The 25,969-nt window shown below is 39.0% G+C and overlaps 1 protein-coding gene across 1 annotated transcript in view; it reads left to right on the plus strand.

Moving 5' to 3' along the window:
- SKIL (SKI like proto-oncogene) overlaps window positions 1–25,969 on the plus strand; it is a 41,213-nt gene that overhangs the window by 9,807 nt on the left and 5,437 nt on the right. Inside the window, exon 3 of the mRNA XM_063441041.1 lies at window positions 24,611–24,705. Coding sequence (XP_063297111.1) covers window positions 24,611–24,705 — 95 coding nt within the window. The remainder of the gene's footprint in view (window positions 1–24,610; window positions 24,706–25,969) is intronic.

Genomic DNA, 25,969 nt, shown 5'->3' on the forward strand with positions numbered 1-25,969 from the left:
GCTGTAGTGCTGAATTGGAAGCGTAAAACGGATACTCTGGTTTGTATGCGTGTTTTTTTAAATTTTATTTTGTATTTGCATGCATTGCTACTCGTTTTCTTTATTGACTAGAATGTGCTGAAATCAAAGACTAGGTTACGTACCTGTGCATGATTCACCAGGAGTGACACCATAGTAGGATCAAGGTGCACTGCTTGCTGCTGTCTGAAAAACATGAAATATGTTCAAAAGCGAGCATCTTTCTTCACGGCTGTCAATATGACTTTATCCCACTTATGATTTCTGTGCACAAATTTCCAATATTTACAATAAACCGTGCTAAATTAACATTAAGTGAAAAGCCAAGATTGTTTTCAAACATCTAAATGTCAATGAAGAATGCTACTAAAGGGTTTCTCCAAACCTTTTTTTTTTTTTTTTTTAAACCTGTGAATAATGCCCGATTGGCATTATTTACCAGGATGCCCCACTCCGGAATGCTTGAAAAGCATTCCAAATGAAGGTTTTGAAATTAAGCATATTTTGGGGGGGGGGGGGAAATACAGGTGTATGACGTCAGTAATTCTCCAGTTTGTTTAAAAATAACTGGCTGAGAGAACTTAGCCAATTCTTTTGTTGATGTGAATGTCACTAAATGAATATAATAACTGGGTAATTTGCTTAAAACAACTGTATTCAGGAGTAGGATATTAGTCTTGTAGTTTTCATTTATCTATTCCAGGGTTCTCAACTGATTTCTAACAGAAATGTTTGTCTGTATATCTATCTGCTTATTTATATACACACCTCCTTCAAATAATAGACCAACTAGAGAGAGTACTATTTATATAGTGCCCGCAAGTTTCGTAGCGCTGTACAATGGGGGAGAGATGAGGATAAGCATGCGCAACAAGCACTACACGTGCATTAGTCCTTCTCCATAGGAAAGCATTGACTCAATTGTTTCCTATGGGGGGTTTTCAACATGATGGACGTCCTTGTGCATAGGGTGAGAACACCCAGCATGATTTCACAGAGTCAAACCCCACGAAACTGCAGGAAGTGCCTCTAGTGGCTGTCTGAAAGACAGCCACTAGAGGCAGTGTTAACATATTACATAGTTTCTCTAAAACTGCAATGTTTTAAATTGCAGGCTTCAAGGACCACTATAGGCACCCAGACTACTTCAGCTCAATGAAGTGGTCTGGGTGACAGGTCCCCCAAGTTTTAACCCTGCAGCTGAAAACATAGCAGTTACAGAGAAACTGCTATGCTCACAATAGGGTATATCCAGCCTCTAGTGGCTGTTTCCCTGACAGCAACTAGAGGCGCTTCCGCGATTTACACTGAGTAAATGGACTTATCTGACGTTGGACATCCTCACAGAGTCCAGCGTCAAATAGCATCCCCATAGGAAAGCATTAAGTAATATGCACCCAGACCACAGTCTATGAGATGAAGTGATCTGGATGTCTGTAGTGTCCCTTTCTCTGTTTCCCTTATTCTGCTTTACTCTTTTTTCCAATGTCTTATTTCCATTTTATCTGTTTTGTCAGTCCTTTCCAAACTACTCTTAAGTCACACTCTCAGCTCCCCACCCCTTTTACATGACCCTCAGCTCTTTCATTTCTGTCTCCTATATGTATTTATACTGTGTTTTCTTATCTCTCCCGTATCTAGTACATCTTCTACCCAGGTATGGCTGTTTCTCAGCCCTTTTCCCCTTGTTTATTTCTAATTTAAAATAAGTCTATGAATGTTAAATCACTTAAAAAAAAAAAAAAAAAAACTAAAACAAAACAACAACCAACTTTTATATAATTCTGCTCTCTTACTTGTTCTTGAGACATGGGGGCTCACCCCTGGCAGTGTAGTGGCAGAAACAAGAGAACCGTTGATCACTCAATTAATTATTTCTCTTCCTGCTCCTTCGCGTCCTGCTGTGTGGGGACTTTAAGATTGATAGTACTGGGATATGACTTCCCTCATATCCCTGCGGTATTAATCCAAAGTCACTCAAGGGAGGGTGGAAGTGCAGAGAGAGAAAGAACTGAAGGGGCTAATGCTCAATTTTCACATTCATGTGTTCATGGCATTAGGTGGCAGGAGTACTCCAGTTTTCACTAATATCATTGCAACTATTATGTGCCAGCACAACATATGAGTATGGTGTTCCCACAGCAATAGAATCCTGTGGTCCTTATATTTGGGCCTCATGTTTGACACCCCTGATCTACTCCATTAAAATAAAACTTATGTGGTAAAATCCTTCCTAAACTAAGACATTTTAGCAAATATGACACTTATGTATGTTTTTGATTTTCTATAAAAATGCCCTCAGGCAACATCTTTACTGACATACACAATAACAAAAAAATCACAATCTGTTCTTATCATGAAATTGCCACCAGAACTATTATTCTCATACTGCTATCTTCACATGAGAAGCTGCCACAAACTGTGCCTATTCTATTCTAACATATGCACAATAATATAGTTTTGCCTGCACAGGAAGTCCCGATAGATGCCTGAATCTAGCAGGGACCTCCTTTGTAGATACTTAGAATTACAAATTTACGTCAATGGTTGGCTCATTAGTTAATATGTTAATAATATTCCCTACTTTAAGTATATTTTAAAATATAAATATTTTAATGCAAGCAGCTGACAGTTAAAAACAGCCAAGTGACAGGTCCAATTTAATGATAACACTGTTAAATAAAGCCCGCTGTTGGTTATGACCTATGTACTACCCTTGCCATGTTCCTCAGTAATGAAGCAAACCTTTTTCAAATGTCTTGCCCTTTTACATCGGTACCAGTCGGGCACCGAGAGTCCTGTATGGCCAGTGACTTGAATCCATCTTCTGCAGAATTGCTAGATGAGGATCCAGTCACCCATTAATTGGCTGACCGCGTTAGCTGACTGCTCTAGGCCAATGAATGATATTCTGTGCATAGAAACGCTTGTTCTAGGCTGGTTAATGTCCCCTTCGGCAGCAAAGGGATTAATGGGTAATCTCTGTATGCACTGTGTTTCATAGCAAAATGCTGCATACAGGCTCCAGGCACCATGACTGCTTTGAATCACTAAAGTTGTTATGGTGCTTGTAGTAACCTTTGAATGGTGTTTGTTTTTTTTCAAACAGTGGTACTGTTGTTCAAGGTAATTTGCATATCCGCGTTACGGTTAAAATACTGACTATACTTGGTATTCTGTGAAAAATGTTTGTGAAAAATGGACATTTAAAAAATTACACTCGTTCTCCAACTATTTCATTATTGTTATTGGTTTGGCAAGCCATTCTTAAATTTAATATACCCAGTGACCCATTCATAATTTTTTTTTCATAGCAACATTTATGCTGTTTCAGTAGCCAACCTATTGGTATCTAGTCATTTCTAGTATGGGTTACTGTAATTCTCTCCTAGTTGGTCTCTCCAGAAGCCGTACTGCCCCGCTACAATCTATAATGAATACTGTTAAGACCTGCAGGGGTGATGGTGCTGCGGTCCCTTGTTCCTTTTCCAGCTGCTGAGTATAAGTGATCATAGCTCCAGCAGGGGGTAGAGATGAATACAGCTTCCCGACAATCCTTCCCAGTAGTTAGAGTATCCTTTCCCCAAACATGTGCCAAGACTTCATGAAGGGTGTAACAGAACTAAAGCTTTATTGAAACAGGCTGGCTTTTATGGGGATCCTCATGCAAGAGGACCTCCCAAAACAAACAAACATATCACCAATCACTGTACAGTATTTTCTTAATACACGCCCTTCCTCTGCCTGGAAGATAGTGAGATAAGTTAAAGGTTAAATCAATTATCTCCAGGCAGAGGGCTCACATTTTACCCAAACATTGGAACACCCCTTTCCCCACAAGGTATCCCCACAAAATACATATCCCCTGATAGCCCCGATCTGGGAGGCAAACATATCCAAATTTCACCCAGATCGGTTCAGGGGTTCTTAAAAAGTGTGGAAGTCTTAGTTTACCGACCACACACGAGGCTCCTGCCCAAAACAGTTCCACGAATTCAGTGTGTGGGGTCGGTCAATTGGGGAAAAAGGCGAAAGCGGTCAAAATACCGAAAATACCCTCCTGGCTCATAGGAGCGATTGTTCCCCTGGTTCATACGAACATAACTACCGAATGCCGCTCTTCTGGGTGTTCGGCAAGTGGGAGAACCGGCCGTTCGGTAGTTTTCAGCGGTACTTCGCACGGTCGAGTGTCCGATTTTAGTTCCAGACACTCGACGACCAAGTCCCGCTGACTCGCCTCGTGCGAACAAGATGGCCCGTTTTCTTTTCCTCGTGGCGTTCGGCTATACGAACAGCGGCCACCCAGGGAACACTTAATTGTCGGTGCTTCAGATCACAACAAGCAAGGAGGGAGGTCGTGGTTCGGTAGTTGCAAACTGCCGAACGAATAATCCACTATAGGCAGAAAAGGGAAATTAAATACACACAAAATAGAAGAAAAGGTCAGCTGAGGTCTCTTTTCTTCACAAATACTACCACCCGGCTGATATTTTGCTCCTGTCGCTCCTCTCATACCTCACCCCTCTGTTGGCATCCTGTATGCTATAGGATTCAATTCAAAATACTAACCCTTACCCATAAAATCCTAAACAACTCTAGCCCCTATTACATTTCCTCACTGATTCGTAGATATGCCCCTTCTCGGTCTCTCCGCTCTGCCGGTGACCTTTTCCTGTCCTCACTGCTAATTCACACTTGCAGGACTTGTCACGGGCTATTCCTTTTCTTTGGAGCAGCCTGCCCACTCCCATCAGACTCTCCCCTAGTCTTCAATTGTTTAAGAAGGTCTTCAAAACCCATCTCTTTTAATGCTTATGGCCTCCCAGAGTAAGTTCTATATCACAAATCTGTCTCTTGCTTTCTCCTAAAGAACCATACTCCACTGTCACCTCCAGTTCTGCTACTTTTCCACCTTGTTTGCTACCCCCTTGCAGTACTTCTTATTGTGTCTTTATACTACACTCATTTAGACTGTAAGCTCGTTCCTATTGTTCCTTTATCATTTTGTAATTGTCTCAGTTATTGTTAAATTTCCCTCTTTCACAATATTGTAAAGCAGTGCAGAATAAGTTGGCGCTATATAAATACCAATAATAATATTGTGGGCACTTGGCTGGTGCCTGATTAATATGTATTTATTCCATCACAAGGAGACACAATGATTGACACTGTGATTGCATTTATTGTCCTGGTCCAGAAGTTAAGAATCGTTGACTTACATAATCAGAGTATAAAAAAAAAAATAAAGCCTTGTGAGTCTTACCTGTATTCCACGTTGCCACCTGTCTCCAAAAATATTTATCACCATCATATATCACAATATTTTCCAAATTAGAGGGGCATTCCACAACAATGTTTAACAGTAAGTACAATCTGTTACATCAAAAACATTTAAAGCATAATAGCTGTCAAGTTTGATTTCTAATATTGAAAATGTGTTCTTTTAACTTGTGTTTAGAACTCTATTTTGCTGGTAAACAGAGAGCTAAATCTTGCTATACAGATTACATCCTGCTGAGCGTATAAACAGATGTCTTTGGGAGGGGTGGCCAACTCACTGACCGTGTACAGTTATCAAAGAGATGTGGATTATACTGTCTTCAGCACAAGCTATTAAAAAAACAATAAAAAAAAAAAAGGACAGAACATGATATATATAAAACTTTACTTTAACCCCTTAAGGACACATGACATGTCTGGCATGTCATGATTCCCTTTTATTCCAGAAGTTTGGTCCTTAAGGGGTTAAATAAAACAAACAATAAAACATTGTAGTTATAAAGTGTAAATGAAATGTGGCTCATATATAGTAGTGCAACTTCCATCAAAGTTTTACCACAGGCATTTGAAACAACTTTGGAGTAATGAAGCAGTTTGGGTGTATAGATCATGTCCATGCAGTTTTACTTGAGAAGTTTGTATCTCCTTCTTTTAAAATGACCTTTAATCAGATATAGGAGGCTCCTGCATGGTTTAGCAGGCTAATGACAGAGCAGGAGATACAAAAAAATAATCTCTAAAGTAGACAGATTGTGCAATAAAGGAAATTTAAACATTAGCTCTTTCTTTATAGGAGGTTTTTAGGAAGGCCATGTAGGTCACATGCAAGGAGGTGTGACTAGGACTGCATTAACACAGATATTTTACTGCTAAATGGCAGATAATTGAACAGTGAGACTGCAGTGACATGATCTATACACCAAAATTGCTTCATTAAGGTAAAGTTCTTTTGGTGACTATAGTATTCCTTTAACCCCTTAAGGACCAAACTTCTGGAATAAAAGGGAATCATGACATGTCACACACGTCATGTGTCCTTAAGGGGTTAAACCAAAATAATGTTTCTGGAAATAAGGGACATTTACTCAGGATGGTACCAAGTAATGTACCAATTTGTATTTTTCACATCAAGAAAACTTGTTCTGTAATTTTGTTTTATAGAAATTAAGAAATAAAATGGTACATGTTCACATTTTCAGTAAGTCTTTTGATCAAATTAAATGTGTGCTTTCCAGACGTGTTGGTTCACTTTGTGTTTTTATTTTGTTTTTTTACTTAACCAGGTACATAAGGCTGTCTGCTGGTAAGACAGTTTTGTCTCTGGTTATATCTCAGGCAAACTCATACCTTTTCTGTAAAAACCCTAAACTGAGCCAAGAATATCCTCAAACATCAGAGTGTGATCCATCAAAGGGACAGTAAAGCCTCAGAGCAAATAAACCTTATATTAAAGGCAGAGCCTCTGACTTACAGTTTAAAAAAAAAAAAAAAAAATAGGTCTATTGCTGGATGCTTGTAATATAACTCACCCATTTCACACACTTGGGAACACTGAAAATATGAAATTGTTGTCAAAGACAACATTTCTGCCCAGGAGGCCAGAACTTGCTGGACTTTCCATTTTATAGGATGTATAGAAAAATTTATTTTTCAGGGGGCCAGGTAAGTGTTACATTTTAACCCATTTTTGCTGATTCCTTCTAGTGTTGGCATCTCCTCTTATTAAGCCTTGTAAAAAAGTAAAACATCTATAATAATTTAGTAAGTAAGAGATTCTTGTTAGCTATACATTTTAAGTATCCTACCACTTATTACTCTTGACTCTACTAACTAGATTCTGTGTCTTTTGCTCCCTGTAATGATTGTATGTAGTGGTTTAAAGGCACAGGAGGCTCTGGGTGCAATGTCCCCTGTCCCTTAACCCTACAATGTTAATTTTTGCAGTTTGGTCGCCTGACACTGGACGTCCTCACGATCTGCATTAGGACATCGAGTGTCCGTCAAATCCCCATAAGAAAGCATTGCTGCAATGCTTTCCTATGGGGAGGGCCAAAGCACTCGTGACATTCACAGCAAATGCACATTAGCCAACCCCCCCACCCTTTGTCGGGTGACGCTGGAGGAGGCGAAACGCCAACCCAGCGCTGAGGGAGATCAGTGCTGGAGTCAGGTAAGTACAGTAAGGTGTTTTTTTTTTTTTTTAATCCTTAGAGTGAGTGAGAGGACGGGGGGGGGGCACAACTTTGTATTCCTAGTACTATTGTGTCCCTTTACTTTTCACTGTAGTGCAGATCAGTTCATTAAAGAAGACTGCAGCATGTCTTATCGTTATATTACATTATCGTCTGAAAATACGTTAAGTCACAAAGATCCCAACCTAAATCATTTTTAGGGAGTTGGGGCCAGGGATGTCACCTTGGTTAGGGAAATAAATTCTGGCTGTACCAATTTGCATACTTAATTATACATGCATGACATCACAGTATGTAAATCACAAGGAGTAACATAAGAGTAGAAAAATACATTTGGAAAGGGAAAATGCTTTAAAGCAAAAATAATAAATAAATAAAACCATTAACAGTTTGATTCTGCTGTGTAGATGGATTGCTCTGCAGTTTGAGGAGATTGGACTGCTTCTGTGTGGTCATTCAATTAACCCAGCAATAGGCTGTCTGCATCACAGGCAATATATACAAATACACAGGGGTTTATTCACTAAACACAAAAACTAATGAAATGTAAAATGTAGTTCAAATAGCCAAGCTATGCCTAGACTGAATGGGAGAATTGAATCTAATCCATTATTTCTTTATAATTTACAATTTAATATTTCAATTCACTACATTTCACAGTTTAAAGAAGAAACCTAGTAGTTTTCTTCTGCTTCTGTTAGCCCGACAGAGCACGCCTGCCTTATCCCCTTCTCAATGAGCAGTACTAGAGCTCATTGAGAAGCATTGAAAAAAGCCACCATCATGTGCGACTGCATCTGGCAGGCAGCTGTTTTTTTTCCAGAGCCGGCGTCTGAGTGTTTTACTACACATAGCAGGGGAGCGGGACCTCTGGACGGCGGGTGCAGTGTCAGACTGAGCGCAGGGAAGTCACATTGCACCCAATGCTTCCCCTTCCAGTGTACAGTGCGTGCGGTTCCCTCATGGAACTGCACGCAGCCTGTGGGCGCTGGTTGAGGCGGCGGCAAACATCACTTGTCAGTCGCATGATTACCTGGGGAGATGCGCCCCCCCATCCCACCTGGTCCTAAGCCTGTGTAGTTAGGTCATTCACTAAAGCATAGGCACATGGTACATTTAGGGTTAAAATTAGGGTTAGCTTTAGGGAGTAATTTGTAATTTAGAGATTAGGGACACCTAGGAAAAAACATTAAATTAAAAATGTCTAAGATTAATGTTACTCCTAGGGTTAGAGTAAGGAGGAGTGAGAGTGGTTAATTTTAACCATCTTAAATGTCCCATGTCCATGTGCTTAAGTGAATGCCCTAACTATAATGTGAGTGTGACACTAGCTTTACTTACCTTGCAGAACCTTGTTGAGGAGGGGTTACACCTAGAGCTGTTAACCACTCCCGATGACGCGGTGGTCTCGCGCATTCTCCCAGCCTGCATCAGATTTTTGGACCCGTCAGGAATCTGACCATCTTGCGTCAGCGGACCTGACGTGGGTCTAAATTTCTGACTAGTTCCAGACTTCTGCTAGAACACTGGCTTTTGTATTGCTGGTATTTTTGCAATACCGACCAGGCAGGCTCAAATACTGACTGTACCAGTAAAATACCGGCCAGCTGGCAACCCTAGAACTTGGGGGAGGATGAATAACGCACTTCTCACTGTCTCTTAGTCAGATGTATTTTAGTCCCGCAGACAGGATGTGGGAGGTTGCTTGTTGCTGTCCCTATAAAATTATTGCAAACACTTCCAAGCACAGAGTGCCTGAGCAGTGAAATGATCGGTTCATATAATAAGTTCAGAAGAACACTTGTGCAGCATGGCAGATCTTTTTACAGTGCACATTATCGATGCTTTGATTATTTGAATATTTGCTTACATTTTCTCGCATACTGATATTTAAATGTGGCATTAATACACATTTGCAAGGACACAAGGTTAAGACTTCCTTCATGCACATTGTTATACGTCATTGCATGTGGTGTTGGCTGTCATATATGATGTCATGTTAGAATGTTATTTGGAAGTGTCCTTTATTATGTGTGTCTGACTCTACACCATAATCAATCAAATATTACAACTGTAAAGCATTCTAAAAGCTCAGCAGTATGTGTTGTATTAACGGCATATTGTAGCTGTTAATTATTTAATGCTGAACTATGTACAGATGATTTCTGCTTGCATCTTGAAATGTGGCTTTGGTTAATTGTTAATTTTGTCTTGTGCTTTGAGAATGGCAAACAAGCCAAAACTGGCTGGTGCCACGTCATAATATAGTTTTCTAACTAGTACTCTTTAATTCTTGGAATTTGACAAAGCAGGCATGGGATGATATATTTTCCAATGAAATTTTGTGATTATATTGTTTTGACTACATTTTAACGACAAATTTACTGCTTGCAGTGATTCTTTCACAGGACATATATATGTGGATGGTGTCCTACATTATTGGACCATGTATGTTTTTAAATATTCTGCTTTTGTCTTCCTTTACTTTCAAGTGAACCTATTGTCCAAAATCACGTGGCTGACCAGTTCTCATTCAAGTAGTAGATATAACATATCCATTACTTGCCCTAAAGGACCACTATAGTGCCATGAAAACACTGGCACTATAGGGTCTTTACGTTCCCCCCCACCCTCAGGGTCCCACTCTCGCCAGACTGAAGGGGTTAAACTCTTATCTTTCTCCAGTGCTGGCCTTCCTCGGCGCTGGGGAACTCTCCTCCTCCTTCCGACGTCAATGCCGAATGCGCATTCAGTCAGTCCATAGGAAAGCATTTCACAAACAAGCAGGAAGTGCCTATAGTGGCTGTGTGACACCCACTAGAGGCAGTCTTAACCATGCAATGTAATTATTGCAGTTGCACAGAAACTGCAATAAATACAATTGCAGGGTTAAGGGAACAAGTACATTGCAACCAGACCTCCTCAATGAGCTAAAGTGGTCTGGGTGCCTCTAGTTTGTAGCTGCAGATTTAAACAGAATTATTATTAAACAGAATAATGCCATACTGTGGCATTAGGATTTTTGTTTTAACACATAAACTAAATATCTGATTTATATGTTGGGGTTTTAGTCTCTTAATACTTGCTTTATACGCTTGCCATTTTGTACCTGCTGAAGCATCAGTACTAAGATAGCTTTTCAGCTTGTTGAAAAAAAAAAATTAAAAAAAATCTGTTTAGCTGGTACTTTTACTTCTAAAATTGTAGCTTGGAACCTTGGAGCGTTGGCTGAAAAGGGCACCTACATTTATAAAATATAGGTTTTACATGACCCTTGTTTTTGACAGGTTGAGGGGAGTATGTTTTCAGCCTAGTAAGGGATATATATAATCTGTACCCAAAATTAAGAAATCAATATTTTAAATATCGAATAAAACAACTTTTATATTTTAGTGGTGACTTCTACGGTGAACAACATACTTCTGGTTCTCATGCCTCCCCTGTGCTATGGTACTCTGTGTAGTTAATGGCTCCATAGTGCATGCTGGAAGACTACAGCTACCACAATACAGCAGGTGGTGTGAGGATATGCTGGGACATCACAGTAGTATTTCTTCTGCTCCCTGAACCCCATTTCCTTCCCCATAAATATAAATCAGAGAGCAAGACCTACCTGAGGTGAAGCATACCTTTTAATATGGCTGCTTCTTTTATGGTGTGGCATGTCTCTGGAACTCCGTTAGTGCTGATGTCTGCTGCAGCTCCCATGCATATAGGGATCTTTTCCTCTTTGCCACAGCATTCAGAAGTGGATCGGCAGGAGGGAGGCCATGTATGTGTGTGCCATAGCACACTGAAATGTGTCCGGCACCATCTTAACTCGTGCCCCGCGCACAAGTGTTTTTTTTTTTTTTTTTACCCCTGCAGTGACATTCTGTGTATAAGACGACCTCCAATTTCAGACTAAAACAAAATTAGAGAAAAACTGTCTTGTACATGGAAAAATATGGTAATTTTATTTTATATGCAGTAAAGTGTACATTAAAGTTCCTGGAGTATAACTGATTAGGATTCACAAAGCATGTAATTCCATATTGTTTTATTGTTATTAAAATACATGCTGATTGAATATAATTCTTTGTATGTGTGAGATATATATAAATGTATTTGTTTGCTTTGGAGGTCAGTTAAGCCAATAAATTGTATACGTAAGCATTGACTTCTTGAGGTATGTGATCTTCAAGCACATGTGCTGTTTATAGCCTGGGGATAACTAGTAGTCCTTGCGTGAGACTTTGCAATGACACAGTGACATAAATAATTGTTTTCTCAGGTCTAACAAAAATAGATGGCCTTGGAGTTGTTATTCAGGCTGCCGTGTCTCTCTTCTCGTGTCCCATAGTTGTCCAAGTCCTACTTGCTACATCTTAAAGAGAGAGAAACTGCACAGTATCTTGATTGCCAATGTCAGAGGGTTGGAGCTATGTGTCTGATAACTTACTCACTTGCATTCAGAATGTCCTTACACCGACTTCTTGTCCAAAAACACTGCATCTGAACACTCTGCATGCAAATATTCTATCCATAATATCCCCCTCTCCCCCCCTCCCTTCTCCCCATCAACAAATACATTCCTGTGTTGTCAGAGACTGCACCTGAACAAGATCTTGGCTTTTAAACTCTGCTTCACTGTTCTACTTATCTTGTGTCGCTGCAGCACGTGTTTTGTTAGCCATAAAGTTGCCCAAGTGTATTGCACTATCCCATATTGCCCAATCATACTTTACCCTAGTTTCCAGTTAATTAAGTCTGTAAAATTGCTTCTGTTTGGGCGCATGTTTCCGTTTACCAATTTAAATAATTTACGTTTTGCATTCTACCCTACTCTAAACTCACACAGCCTGTCCTCACATTGTCTGCTAGCCATGTCACATCTTCTTATCCTATAGTTTCTATAAACGACATATTAAAATCCAATGTAAATAATACATGTAATTATATGCAGCATGTCTCCACGTCTTGAAAACGGGCTATAGCAGGCACCCATTAATACATGTGAGACAATTCTGCCAGTCCTCCTGGGGCATGGCTTTTCCAGTATTAACAATATGTGGTTGGATTTGGTATTCACTACACCTTGTAAGAAACCATAGACTGTTTTGCCCTGGATCCTACCATCATAATATTAATTCCAATAGAGAAACTCCAGGAGAATTAAAAAAAAGGGTTAATTAGGTTCAGTGTGCAGACTGAATCTTCAAAGTCTAACCTTGACATTCCAGATGTTTGTCAAGTACAAGGTGAGCTGAACACCATCACAAACACCTGCAGTTGTTATATTTATCCATCACTCACCTTGTCTGTCTTGAAAAGAGAACTGTGCAATATAACTTGCCACACTTATTGAAAATGGATGGATAATGTATATATTTCTGAGTGCTTTTTATGTTTTATTTTTAAATAGTTTATAACCAAGATCAAATGCTTAATTTTATTTAAGACTTGTTTGGGAGATTTGGTGATTTAAAGCCTCGTTGAGAACAGATAACATAGAACCTGTATGTTGAACGTGACATTTTAAAGTAAGTTTGTCACATTTCTCTTATGCTGATTCGTTTACTGCTGTGTAGATATTTAGAGTTTGAGACACCACACTGCTAATTACATTCCACAACAGACAACAAGATAATTACAAGGGTCACTACTTGTACAACTTTCAAACTGCTCCAGTGCCCCCCACCTTGGTTTCTGAGAAGGAAACGATTAGTCATGTCTTCCTTTATTGCAGACATTATGGTAAACATTAGTTGGTGTATATTATTGCTGTACACCAATAACATTTATAGCAATGTATGTCTACAATGCAATAAATGTGTTGGTGTATGTCAGTGTAATACATTGCTTATTATAAAATCATGTTCTCCACTTTTCTAGCTCTATGTTCTAGATTAGAATCTTTACAACATTTGCTTTTGCATTGCATTGGAGATTAAACAAAGGATATATATATATATATATATATATATATATATATATATATATATATATATATATATATATATATATATATATCTATATCTATATCTCTCAGCTGTTCTATGCTCATTCGCACATACTACAACGGAAGAGGTTTCCGCTCTGCTCCGGTCCTCCCGCCCCACCACCTGTTCCCTCGATCCTGTTCCCTCATATTCGCGCTCTGTCTCCCTCTCTTGCTCTTCCTCTCACTAAAATTGTCAATGTCACTCTTTCATCCGACACATTTCCCTCACCCTTCAAGCATGCAACCATAACGCCGATTCTGAAAAAGCCCAACCTTGATCCCAATTCCTTATCCAACTACCGCCCTATATCGCTACTGACATTTACCTCCAAGATCCTTGAGAGAGTTGTGTATGCGAGATTGACAGACTTCCTCAAATCCAACTTTCTGCTTGACCTGCTTCAGTCTGGATTCTGCGCTCGTCACTCTGTTGAAACAGGTGTGACCAAAGTATCCAATAATTTAATCGCTGCTAAATCTCGTGGCCATTACTCTATCCTAATTCTCCTTGATCTTTCTGCTGCCTTTGACACTGTTGATCATCAACAGCTTTTTCTCAATCTCGGTCTACGAGATAATGTTCTCTCCTTGTGCTCCTCCTACCTCACCCAGGTAGTGTTTCTTTCTCTGGCTCTGCCTCTTCTCCCCAACCCCTCTCTGTTGGCGTTCCCCAAGGTTCTGTCCTTGGTCCCCTACTGTTCTCTATCTATACTGCCTCCGTTGGTAAACTAATCAGCTCCTTTGGCTTCCATTATTATTTATATGCAGATGACACACAAATCTACCTGTCCTCTCCTGATCTCTCTGCGCCCATCTTGACTCGTGTCTCTGACTACCTCTCCGCAATTTTCAACTGGATTGCTGCTCATATCCTTAACCCCTTAAGGACACATGACATGTGTGACATGTCATGATTCCCTTTTTTCCAGAAGTTTGGTCCTTAAGGGGTTAAACTGAACCTGTCCAAAACAGAACTTCCCTCCCTGAAGTGTTGCTACTCCTGTGTCTGTCTCCCCTTAAGTCAATGGCACCACCATCACCTCTACCTCGCTGCCTAGGTGTTCTCTTTGACTCTGACCTTGCCTTCACCCCTCATGTCCAGTGATTCGCCAAATCCTGCCGCTTCCATCTCAAAACCATAGCTTGCATCCGCCCTTATTTAACACCAGGCGCAGCTAAGGTTCTGGTCCATGCCGTTGTTCTTCCTCGCCTTGACTACTGCAATCCCCTTCTCAGTGGTCTTACGTGTTCCCAGATTGCACCGCTGCAATCCATAATGAATGCGATGGCCAGGCTCATTTTCCTGCTCGCACCTCCCATGCCTCCACCCTCTGTCAGTCCCTACTTTGGCTTCCAGTTAGATATAGGGCTTAATTTAAGATTCTGGTGCTTGCGTACAAGTCCTTACATAATAATGCTGCTCCAACCTACCTATCCTCCCTAATATCCTCCCTAACAAATATGTCCCGTCAAGGCCCCAGCGCTCTGCCAAAGATTTACGCCTATCCTCTGTCCGTACATCTGATGCTCGCCTCCAGGGCTGCACCTTTTCTGTGGAATTCTCTTCTCTTCTCCGTTAGACTTTCACACAGTCTTCACTTCTTAAAAAAAATCTTTGAAAACACATTTCTTCAGGAAAGCATATAATTTAAACAGTTAGCGAGTTTTCATCTCTCCCCCCGCCCCCATGACTCCTCTCCTGCAACTGTAAAAAATACTTTTATAGCAACCTATTTCATTACCCCTTCTTATACCCTTTTCTGTCACTATACCCCACTCCCTCTAGCATGTAAGCTCATTGAGCAGGGCCCTCAACCCCTCTGTTTCTGTGCCTCCATTTGTCTGGTTACAATTACGTGTCTGTTAGACCACCCATTGTACAGCGCTATATAATAATATATATATATATATATATATATATATATATATATATATATGTCAAAGTACTGACACCTTCTTCTTATTCTTTTGTGTGGCACTGGAAATTGTACACCCAGAATGTTATTAATTTCGTCACTCGCATCAGCTGTATGGAAAAGGAATCTTGGTGTATGCCTATACTGCTACCACTAGGAGGAACTCTGGATTTAAAGAAGTAGTCACCAGGAGTGGGAGTTTTTGCAACAAATTGTAAAGGTTATCAAATAAAATGGTCACCTTTTCTTCTCTATATATTTATTTGCGTCTACTTCTTTGAAGAAAGTTGAGGTAATTATGCAAAATTCCTGAATATTAATATTTAAATCTAAGAAATGTATTTCTTAAGTGCTGGATTGTGAGGATAAATGATATTCCAATCATTCTCATTAAGGTGTTTTAAAAATGCATTTAAATCTTTCATTGAGCCCTTCCAAATTAAAAAATATATAGTCAGTGAAACGCGATGGGTAACCAAATTCGCTATCCAAGCATGACCTTGGTATATGGATAATTCTTCCCAATAGGCCATGAACAAGTTGGCATAGCTTGGAATGAATTTAGTTCCCATCGCCGTTCCACGGATTTGGAGATAAGTCTTTTAAAACCAGAAGATTTTATGTGACAGGTGAGTGTGGCACAGTTGGAGGAGGGAGTGTTACAGGACTAGGAGAAGTGAGCGTGACAGAGTGACAGGATCCGGAGGGGGGGGGGGGGGTGTTATTTGACAGGGTCAGTGTGGCATGGCAGGGGCATGATAAGTGTAATAGTTTTGGAGGGCTTAATGTGATGGGGTAAAGGCGGATGAGTATGATAGTGTAAAAAGGTGAGTGACCGGATTAGGGGGTTTATGTGATGGGGTAAGTGTGACAGGATCAGGAGGGATTAATGTTAAGGTGGCAGGGTGAGGCAGGGTAACAGTGTATTTTTTAAGGTGGTGACTGTGTGTGTGGAGAGGTGATAGGGGTGACATAGTGTGGAGAAGGAGGGGTCATATAGTGTGGATAGGTGTGATATGTAGTGTAGGAAGGGGGTGATATAGTGTGGAGCAGTAGGGTGGGGGGGGTGATATAGTGTGGAGGGGGTTTTCTTATTTAAAATACTTCATACTTTGAGAGACATCATTCTGCAGCTCTGCACCCGGCAAACCTGCAGACTGACTGTAATGCTTGCTCTCTCCCCGGGCAGACTGAGGGAAGGGCCTCACACCCGGCGGCATAATGTGCAAGCCGCCTATGTAGGGCCCTCTGTCATAGAAAAGTATTGTGGGATTTGTATAACAAATGGGGATCTGCCTTTTGGCCATGCTTGCGCTAAGGGGGCCCAAAGAAAATTCTTGAACCAAGGCCCTCTCTACCTTAGTTCTGCCACTGGGCTCCATCAATAATTATTATTTTGCGTTGGTGACTCGATTGCACGGTGCTCGAGCGGAATGCATAGGACAGGTAGAATGCTGTGTAGGAAAGGGGGTAGTGCCTTGGGTAGGGGGCAGTGCAGTGCTAACGCCGCTGCCTGCTGCACATGCCATCTTGTGGCAACTTGCCGTTATATATAATATTTGAACCTACCTAAAGGTGTTTTGTGATTAGAGGCGTTTATTGTTATTATCAAGTATCCATGTAAGTGTTTTTTATTTTTTTTATTTTTATTAAACCATTCTTTGTTTATTTGCCTACCTAACAATTTATGATGGGCTTGCTTAAGGCTTTTCTAAAAAGAAAGCTTTATTTCTTAATACATTGATTCCATCATGGCTTCAACCTCGTTTCAACAAAAAACAGAACCCAAAAAAGGAAATGAAAAAAATAAAAATCGCAGATGAAAGAAAAATGGACGGTTGAATACTTTTTTTGTCGAGACAAATACTAAGGCACTATGCTTAATTTGTAGGGAAAATGTGTCAGTTTTCAAAGAATACAATTTGAAGAGGCATTATACAGAAAAACACGCTGCCAAATTCTGAGCTTATCAAGGATTGTGTAGTAAAGACAAATTAGCGGAATTGAAAAAGTCTGGCGTCCCAATAAGTTTTTTTTTTTTTGTTTTGTTTTTTTTAGTTAGTTACAACTAAAAATTACTTTATTATAAAAGCTAGTTATGTGGTACCAAATCTGATTTCCAAAACCATTTAACTATGGTGAGTTTGTTAAACAATGTATGGAAAGCATTGTATTGAAAGAGATTTGAAGACTAAAGCTGCAGATTTCAAATTTGGCGATAGATGAAAGTACCGATACTACAGCTACAGCTCAACTTGCCATTTTAATTAGAGGTATTGATAACAAATATAATGCCACTGAAGAAATGGCTTCTTTGTTGCCATTAAAAGACACAACTAAATCTCTTGATTTGTACGAAGCGGTAAAAATGACATTAAACCAATTTTCGGTAACTCACGTTAACATATGCGGTATAACTACAAATGCGCCCTGGTGATGGTTGGTAAAAGTGAGAGACTTGCAAAATCGATAGAAGATGATGCAATTGCCGACATTTGATGAAGTATCACTGCATTGTACATCAAGAAAACGTATGTGCAAAGGCATTAAAAATGGATATCATGCAAATTGTCATCATAACAGTGAATTTCAGGGGGCTAGCCGACAGAGTAACTGACCAGACGTCTTTGCTGGACTCCGTAAAGGTCTACCAGAAAATAGAATAGAGAAGCAACTTACTCCAGTTCTTGGAGCCAGTAACTAACCCCATCCGCAGCCAGAAACTATGGGGCGCAAAAACAAAAAAATTTCTGTCCAGAAGCTCCTCGCATACCGGACATACGGCTCTCGTTTTGAGAGACCAGTAGAGCCGCAGCAATCTAAGATGGCGCTGGAGGCCCAATGCAAATACGAGGCACCTGAAGCTTCCCAAGAGGACGAAGAACCCCTTGCCTCGCCGAGATTCCGGGAATACCTAACCCACATCTGAGTTGGAGGATGTCTCAACACCATCGACTAAAGGAGACATCAGAAAACTACTCGTGGACCTAAGGCGGGTCTGGAAAGAGGACCTACAGGTGGTCCAGTCTGAAATTGGGGGGGTTACCAGGAAAGTTAGGGAGATAGATGCAAGAGAGGTCTAAAGAGACAAAACTATCCAAGACGCCAACAGTAGGATAAGAGGGTCTTACCTCACAGGTACAGAAGCTGACCCGTACGGTTACCATGATTGAGATGCGGGGGGGGCGAGAGCCTAATGCTGACATCGTTGGGCGACCCAGGGAATTTCCTAAGCAGCCTGGGACTGTCGGGCACCATACCGGCAGAGACCTCCACATCATCACCCCAAAGATGCAAGACCGAAGAAAACATTAAACACACTTGTGTCCTGTCACTTAGAGCTGCAGTTAACCCATTAGCCGCAAGAAGCGAAGGGCCATTTGGGGAAGCCGCGCCTGTATAGAATAATACACACAACAGCACGCCATCGGAAAGTTTAGCCCTTCACTCTATATGCCCACATACCAACAGACATGCTGCACAAGGGTGCGGGGAGTCACTCCATCACAAAGTTTCTCTTGTATCACTCAAATACATTATGAGACAGAACTAGCCTGACACTAAAAGCTTATGTTGAAATAAGAATGTACAGTTTATTAGCTAGACTTTCATATACAAAAAAAGTGCAAATTGTTTTCTAAGACCTGTTTTATTGCTATGTCTTGCAACTAATGTTTTTCAGTACAAGCTACCATATACATGCTTGTACATGATATCTACCAAAATAAAGAATAAATTAAAAAAAAAATGTGAATTTCATAAGGCCAGAGGATTGAATCATCGCCAATTCAAGGAGTTCCTTAAAAGTATGGATGCGGGTTATGGGGACATCATTTATTTTTCTGAAGTAAGGTGGCTCCGTCAGGGTAAAATGCTAAAAAGATTTTATGAATTGCGCAATGAAATCAAGCCATTTACGGAATAAAAAAAAAATTGTGCCAGAAGATAAAAATGGCTCACAGATTTAGCATTTTTGGTGGATTTGACCGCTCATTTAAATGAGTTAAACATATGTCTTCAAGGTGAAAACCAACGTATTACTGCAATGTTTCAAACCATAACAGCGTTTGAAATGATACATAAAGTATGGCAAGCTCAAGTTCTGGAAATTCAATTTATACATTTTAATACGTTGGCTAAACACAGTCACGTGAACAGCGAGAAGTATGCATCCTTGCTTTTCGATATGATACAGGAATTTGAGAACCGGTTTTAAGGTTTCAGAAAAAATCATCAATATTTTGCTATATATTTTTGACTCCATTTTCAGTTGACATAACTGCATTGCAGTCAGACATTCAACTCAAAGAAACATTTGATCATGTCTCTCTGCTGGACTTTTATAAGGCCTCTCTTCATTTTGCTAACCAATTTGTACTGTATTTGAAGATTGCAGCACCGCATGTCTGACTGGTGTAAAAAAGAAAAGAAAAAAAAAACTAAAAAGTGCATTATCCCCATTATAGAAGCATACATTTACATTGTATTCTGATATTTGAATGAAAGCAAAAAAACTTACTAGCGGCAGAATTCTTGGCTTTTTTTTTTTCTAAAAACAAAACAAACAATCCTCTAAACAGACGAACGTTGCATTTTTAATGCACGATAAGTCTGAACATTTTTTATGTCCTGTGTGTTGTAGATATTAGTACAGCCATATTATCGACTGGACTACAAAAGTAAGATGGCCATTTTGCTGTGTGTGTATGTACGCATGTATGTTTTCAATAGCAGTAACAGAGGTACTGTGTTTTGAAGATTTCCTGATTCCATTTTATATTTTAATACTTCAGACTATTATAGTTTTTAGATTGTTAGTCATTATAGGATGTTGTTCACCTCTGCAAACAGTGTTTCATCATGCCTTATGGTTTTATACAATGCTGTTGAGTTTTTTAGTCACCCATCTTGTGTTAACATCAATTCTTTTCACACCTACTTCCAAGGCTGCCAGGTCATGCCACCCTGCACTAAAGGGGTGGAATACATTTATTTATATAAACATTAATGCAAATAAATAAAATATAAATGTAGGTTAAATGAATGCGGTGCTCCAACCAGACTAGGAAAGAGGAACAGAGGGATTTGGGCCCAAAATAGGGACTGTCCCTCCTAAATAGGGACACTTGGGAAGGATCTGTCCATGGTCTCATCAGATTTTCCCAGAAACTTGTGAATGTAATCAGCATAGTGGTTTGTCTCATGGCATGCTTATATTAGTTGCAAGAATAAAAATGGGGCATTGGAGGATTGATTCTCTTCCAATATGAAGTTTTAAATATTAAATATTATTATTTTTGTGATTTTTATTTTTATTTTTTTATTTAATTTTATTTTTATTTTAAGAAAGTGTAGACACACTGTACTATAGAACGTATATTTCTAAAATCAATGTAAAGTTACAATTCATGCAGCTATAGGCAACAATTTAATCCTTTTTGGAACTAGATTTTCAATATTTTTTGGCTGACTATCATACATGTTTGTGTAAAAAAAAAAAAAAAAAAAAAAAAAAACACACTCCACAGCTATTTTCAGCATTGATTTATTTTAAGAGTGAAACCAATGTGGAATGTAAACAAACTGTAGAATGTTGCCTAATGAGATTTGTTTTAGAGTTAGAGTGACACACAAGTTTACCTCCGAACATCACCAAAGTTAAAGGGAAACTATAGTGCCAAGAAAACAAACTTGTTTTCCTGGCGCTACAGCTTGCCCGCAAGATTGATACCAAAATGAAACGCTTGCTCCAGTGAGTGGCACCTTTTATAAGTAGCTTAATTTTGGGGCAATGGCATGTTCAATGTAGAGAGCTTACAATAACAATTCCAAGCACTTCTGTTGCGCAACTTGAAATGAACCTGAGATTCCACATAAGCCGATATCCCAACATCATGCTGGTTTTACTTTACATCAGTGGTTTTCCGAGCAATCCCAGAATTCTGGAATTCTGTGATTTCCAAATTCAGTTTTATTGATTATATTGGGAATGTTGGGATTCCTTGAGTTTTTTTTAGAAACCACTTGCTTACATCAGATTTTCTTATCTTGTAATATGAAAAGGGTAAATATATTTAATTTTTAGAATAAAACACAGCATTGTTATAGTACATGGTACCTATGCTGTCTGCTGGAATCTGAGTGTGTGTATCCATCCATTTATTTATTTATAAAATATTTTACCAGGAAGGATACAGTGCGATTTCTCTCATTTTCAAGTATGTCCATGTGCACCTTTTATAAAAGATAACATTTTTATTAATGTATACACAGTATACAGTTTATTACATCAACATTGAACCTTCATAATGTAGAATTAATGTACATATACAACATTTTCTACACGTTTGCTAGCAGTTATAGTGCTTTTAAAGAAAATATGACTTTCTTAAAATTATTTATATAAAACAGATGAATGCATCTAGTGTATAACAAAGAAAACAGATCAAAATCAATCAGTCTATTAGCAACTGAAATAACCAAAGCTTTAGAAATATTGAATACAATAAGCCTGGAGCTATTATTTGATTTAGATCTGTCACCTGATATTTTCTTTAGATAAATCAGATTAACATAATATCACTGAATAATTATACATAACATAGTAAGTTTAACTGTAATAAGCACATGTATTTCCACATGGAGGTGGTCATATGGGAATTACATCATAGCTTGTTAACCATCCTGGATAGTTACTATTTACATCACACACAACTTATAGAATGAATGAGATATCTGCAGCCAATCAGAACCTGAGATCTTACCAGATGAGCGGTATAGTTTCCAGTGTCCTGCTGTGCCTAGTGATGTTTGAGATTACTTATGCTAAGGTATGGGTTAAATTATTTTTAAATTTTGTATTTATTTATCGCAGTTTGCAGTATTTAGCTTTCTGTTCTTTAAGACCTATGGATGTAACTGCTATACTTGAAGTAGAAAAAATGATTATGCTTTCCTGAATTACATTCACTAAGAGCAAGAACATTGGCTGATTGACACAATACGAGTAAAGGGTTTTCATGTATATTTCTAGATCATCTTATTTTGGTTAAGAATCCATAAATACTAGAGGAAGAAAAATGAGAACTTAGTTGCAGAGATGCACCTAATCTATTTTGCTTTGACACCCCTCTCACCCTCTTGTGTGTATTTCTGATCGCCCTTAAATTGCCCGAAATATATGGCGGTATATGAAGTTTTGTCCCTGTTCCCTCCAATCACTATATGCCACTCAACGGTCCTTGCAAAACTAGGCAGAGGAACATGGAAGCCCTCTAACTCAACCCTGCTACATTGGGTGACAGTGCCTCGGAGGGGTGTACTGTGCACGTCACCTTATGCCAGTCCACAGTGTGGACCCCCGCCTTATTTGTATGCTACTGTGTAGTGAATTTGTCTTCAGGTTATCAAACACTTTACTAGTCTGCGTATACAAATCACCAACTCCCATGGTTTTCTTCCCATCCTCGTGGTTGGCAAAACAAATATACTTGTCACCCCTAAAGTACAAATATCATTACATGGCTTCATGTCAACCCCATGTAGATTTTAACTATTTATATTATTGCAGTGAATGTCTAATTTGCCTTTACAGATCAGACATCTGTAAAAAGTAAGAAAGAAAAAAATTGGCATTGAAGGGGTTAATTATGTTGAGCTATGCAGTTGAAGGTTAAATTCTTTACGATATAAGAGGGGGGAAAGTAAGAGAAAACGGTGTATGTTTAGTAATGTTTCTTGCTTGTTCCATCTATGAATAACTTTAGAATATTAGCACATATTTGCATATATATTGCATACCGAGAGCAAGGCCATAAAAATGGTGTTGGAACAGAATAATACAGTAATAATACATTATATTTTGCTAAACAAAGCCATCCTTTAGAAAATATCAGTTTTTTTAGACAAGTTACAACATTCTCTGTGTATGGCTTTACTAAAATGTATTTAACAGTTTGTATTGTGTGGGAATCATCGCTTTTGTTTTTCTAATTTACATCCTTGTAAAATATTTTTATACATTATTATTATTGTTTAACCCCTTAAGGACACATGACGTGTGTGACACGTCATGATTCCCTTTTATTCCAGAAGTTTGGTCCTTAAGGGGTTAAAGGACTTGTATAATTTTTTTTCTTTTTTTTTTAAAGTACACAGGAAAAAAATAAAACTAATCATTATGATCCAGGATAGCTGGATGTGTATTTATGATCAGTAAACCCTTACATCAGTTAGCAAGATATAATATCAATATAATATACATAAGTTCTTTCTTCTTTTTAAAGTTCATGTCCTTCATTGGCTTAGATGAACATCCAAGCACCATAACCACTGCTGCCCTCTGTAGTGGTTATGGTGCCAATAGTGCCCTGGCCCCCTCCCATCAATAGTACTTAATCTATATAAGAAGAGTTTGACAACTGAATTGTTCCTCCTTTTGCCCCTGGAAGCTCATGCACTAAGCTAAGCATAGTGATACAGGGCTTTAGCCCACTGGCTGAGAGCGCTCAGCTGGCTCTTTGGAATAATGGAATCTCCTTGCAGGAGCCCAGGGCTCCCCTGGAGGAGGTGCTTGATGAACCCCATGTAAGTTGTCAAACAGTCTGAATACCTACCTTTGGAGGGCTTAAGGGCACTCCTGCACCATAACCACTACAGTGGACTGTAATAATTATGTTGCTTGGAGTGTAACTTTTAAGCTCTCCTCTGTTTCTCAACACACACTACAAGGAACTTGAACGATGAATGAACTCAAGTTCCACTTAAGAATATCTGAGGAAACTATTGAAGCTTTGGGAAGTGGATTAGCATTCTGATAGTATATGACATCAAACGTAGATTATATTTGCCATAGGGCAGGCAACCATTGTGAAAAAGAGAATTCCTGAGTTTAGGAGATTGCACTTATTGAGTACCAGGAGCTAAGATCAGAAAGAAAAGCAGTCCCTTGTATTTTGTCCTATGAAATATTTTTGTATAAATTCACATGTTTTGTACTTGCTTGATCCTTATTACGGACGGGTGTTCTGAACTGCATTGTATAATATCCAAAGTGTGGATATATGCATTATAAATGTACTTCACGGACACCAGTGCTCAAGTGAGTATACATAATGAATAACTCATATCCTGGTCAGCGTAATAATGACTTGACTCAGCAGTGTAAGAATGATAACCGCTATTTGCAGTATTTCACAGTATGAAATTCCTTGCTTTTGCAGGTTGAGCATCTGCGGACATTGGAATTGCCATCTTGGTACCCAGTTATCAAACAAGAAGATGATGTTACTAACCGAACACAAATGCTGCATCCTAGGTAGGGGGGGGGATACCAATGCATTGCTTGCTGGCATTGCTTTATTAATTGTACTCTTTTTATTTATTTTTTATTACTCTTACATAGAATAAGCGATACATGTTTAGAAGCAATCATCATGTGTAAGGGGTGCCATTCTTGTGTTTCTTACATCTGGCGAGAGCTGAAAAATACTATAATAAAAAGACATTTAGGTTGAGAAATACTAAAAGGATGGGTTATGCAACTTTTGATAAAAATAGCATTTAATGTGTTTCACATTAACTATTACTTGTCTGCTACTAATTGGCTTGATGATAAGTGTGAAAACACCTTTAATTTTGCGGTAGCTGCACGTGTTATATAATCAGATTTTTATTTTTTTGTTTTTTTTTGTGTGTGCTGTGCCATCTAGATATTTAGGGAATACATTTACATATTATATTGATCACACATGCCTTCTTTGTGTGTGATGCAAAATAAGGTCAAAAGGTTTGATGCCTGGGAAAAATATATAGGACAACTAAAAATAAGTACATAAAAAAGAAACGCCGCGTTTAAAGGAGTTTAGATTGGTGTTCACTGTGTTTAAACGGTTATTCAGCATGTATAACAATGTATATTTCTTAATGTATGCATAACACCGCAACCATTTCCCACATTCAAGCTGGACGTGGCTAAGATGTCCCAGCCAATAACATGTATCCCTTTGGAACAAATGAAAGAAGCAGTCCACATGCTTTGGGTGTTTTGTTCACATGCCAACACATACATGTTTGAAAATAAAGAGATACTGTAGGCATCAAAACAACTTTAGCCTACTGAAGCAGTTTCAGTGTATAATTTATGTCTCTGCAGTCTCCCTGCTCAATTATCTGTCATTTAGGAGTTAAATAATTTTTTGTTTCTGCTTATGCAGCCCTAGCCACACCTCCCCTAGCTGTGACTCACACGGCCTGCATGGAAAAAATGGTTTCATTATCAATCAGATGTTAACTTGCTTAAACGTGTTTAATCTCCTACTCTGTAAATTGTACTTGAATCACAAACAGGAGGCTCCTAAAGGCTCTAGAAGGCTATTAAAAGAGCAGGAGCTAAGAAATTAAACAGAATGTACAGTAAAGGAAGTTTAAACATTAGGTGTCTCTTTACAGGAAGTGCCTTGCAAAGCCATGTAAGTAACTTGTAGGGAGGTGTGGCTAAAGCTGCACAAACAAAGTAATTTAATTCCTAAATGGCAGAGAATTGAGCAGTGAAACTGCAAGGGCATGATCTATACACCAAA

The sequence above is a fragment of the Pelobates fuscus genome, chromosome 2, assembly GCF_036172605.1.
Source record: "Pelobates fuscus isolate aPelFus1 chromosome 2, aPelFus1.pri, whole genome shotgun sequence".
NCBI classification, from domain to species: Eukaryota; Metazoa; Chordata; class Amphibia; order Anura; family Pelobatidae; genus Pelobates; species Pelobates fuscus.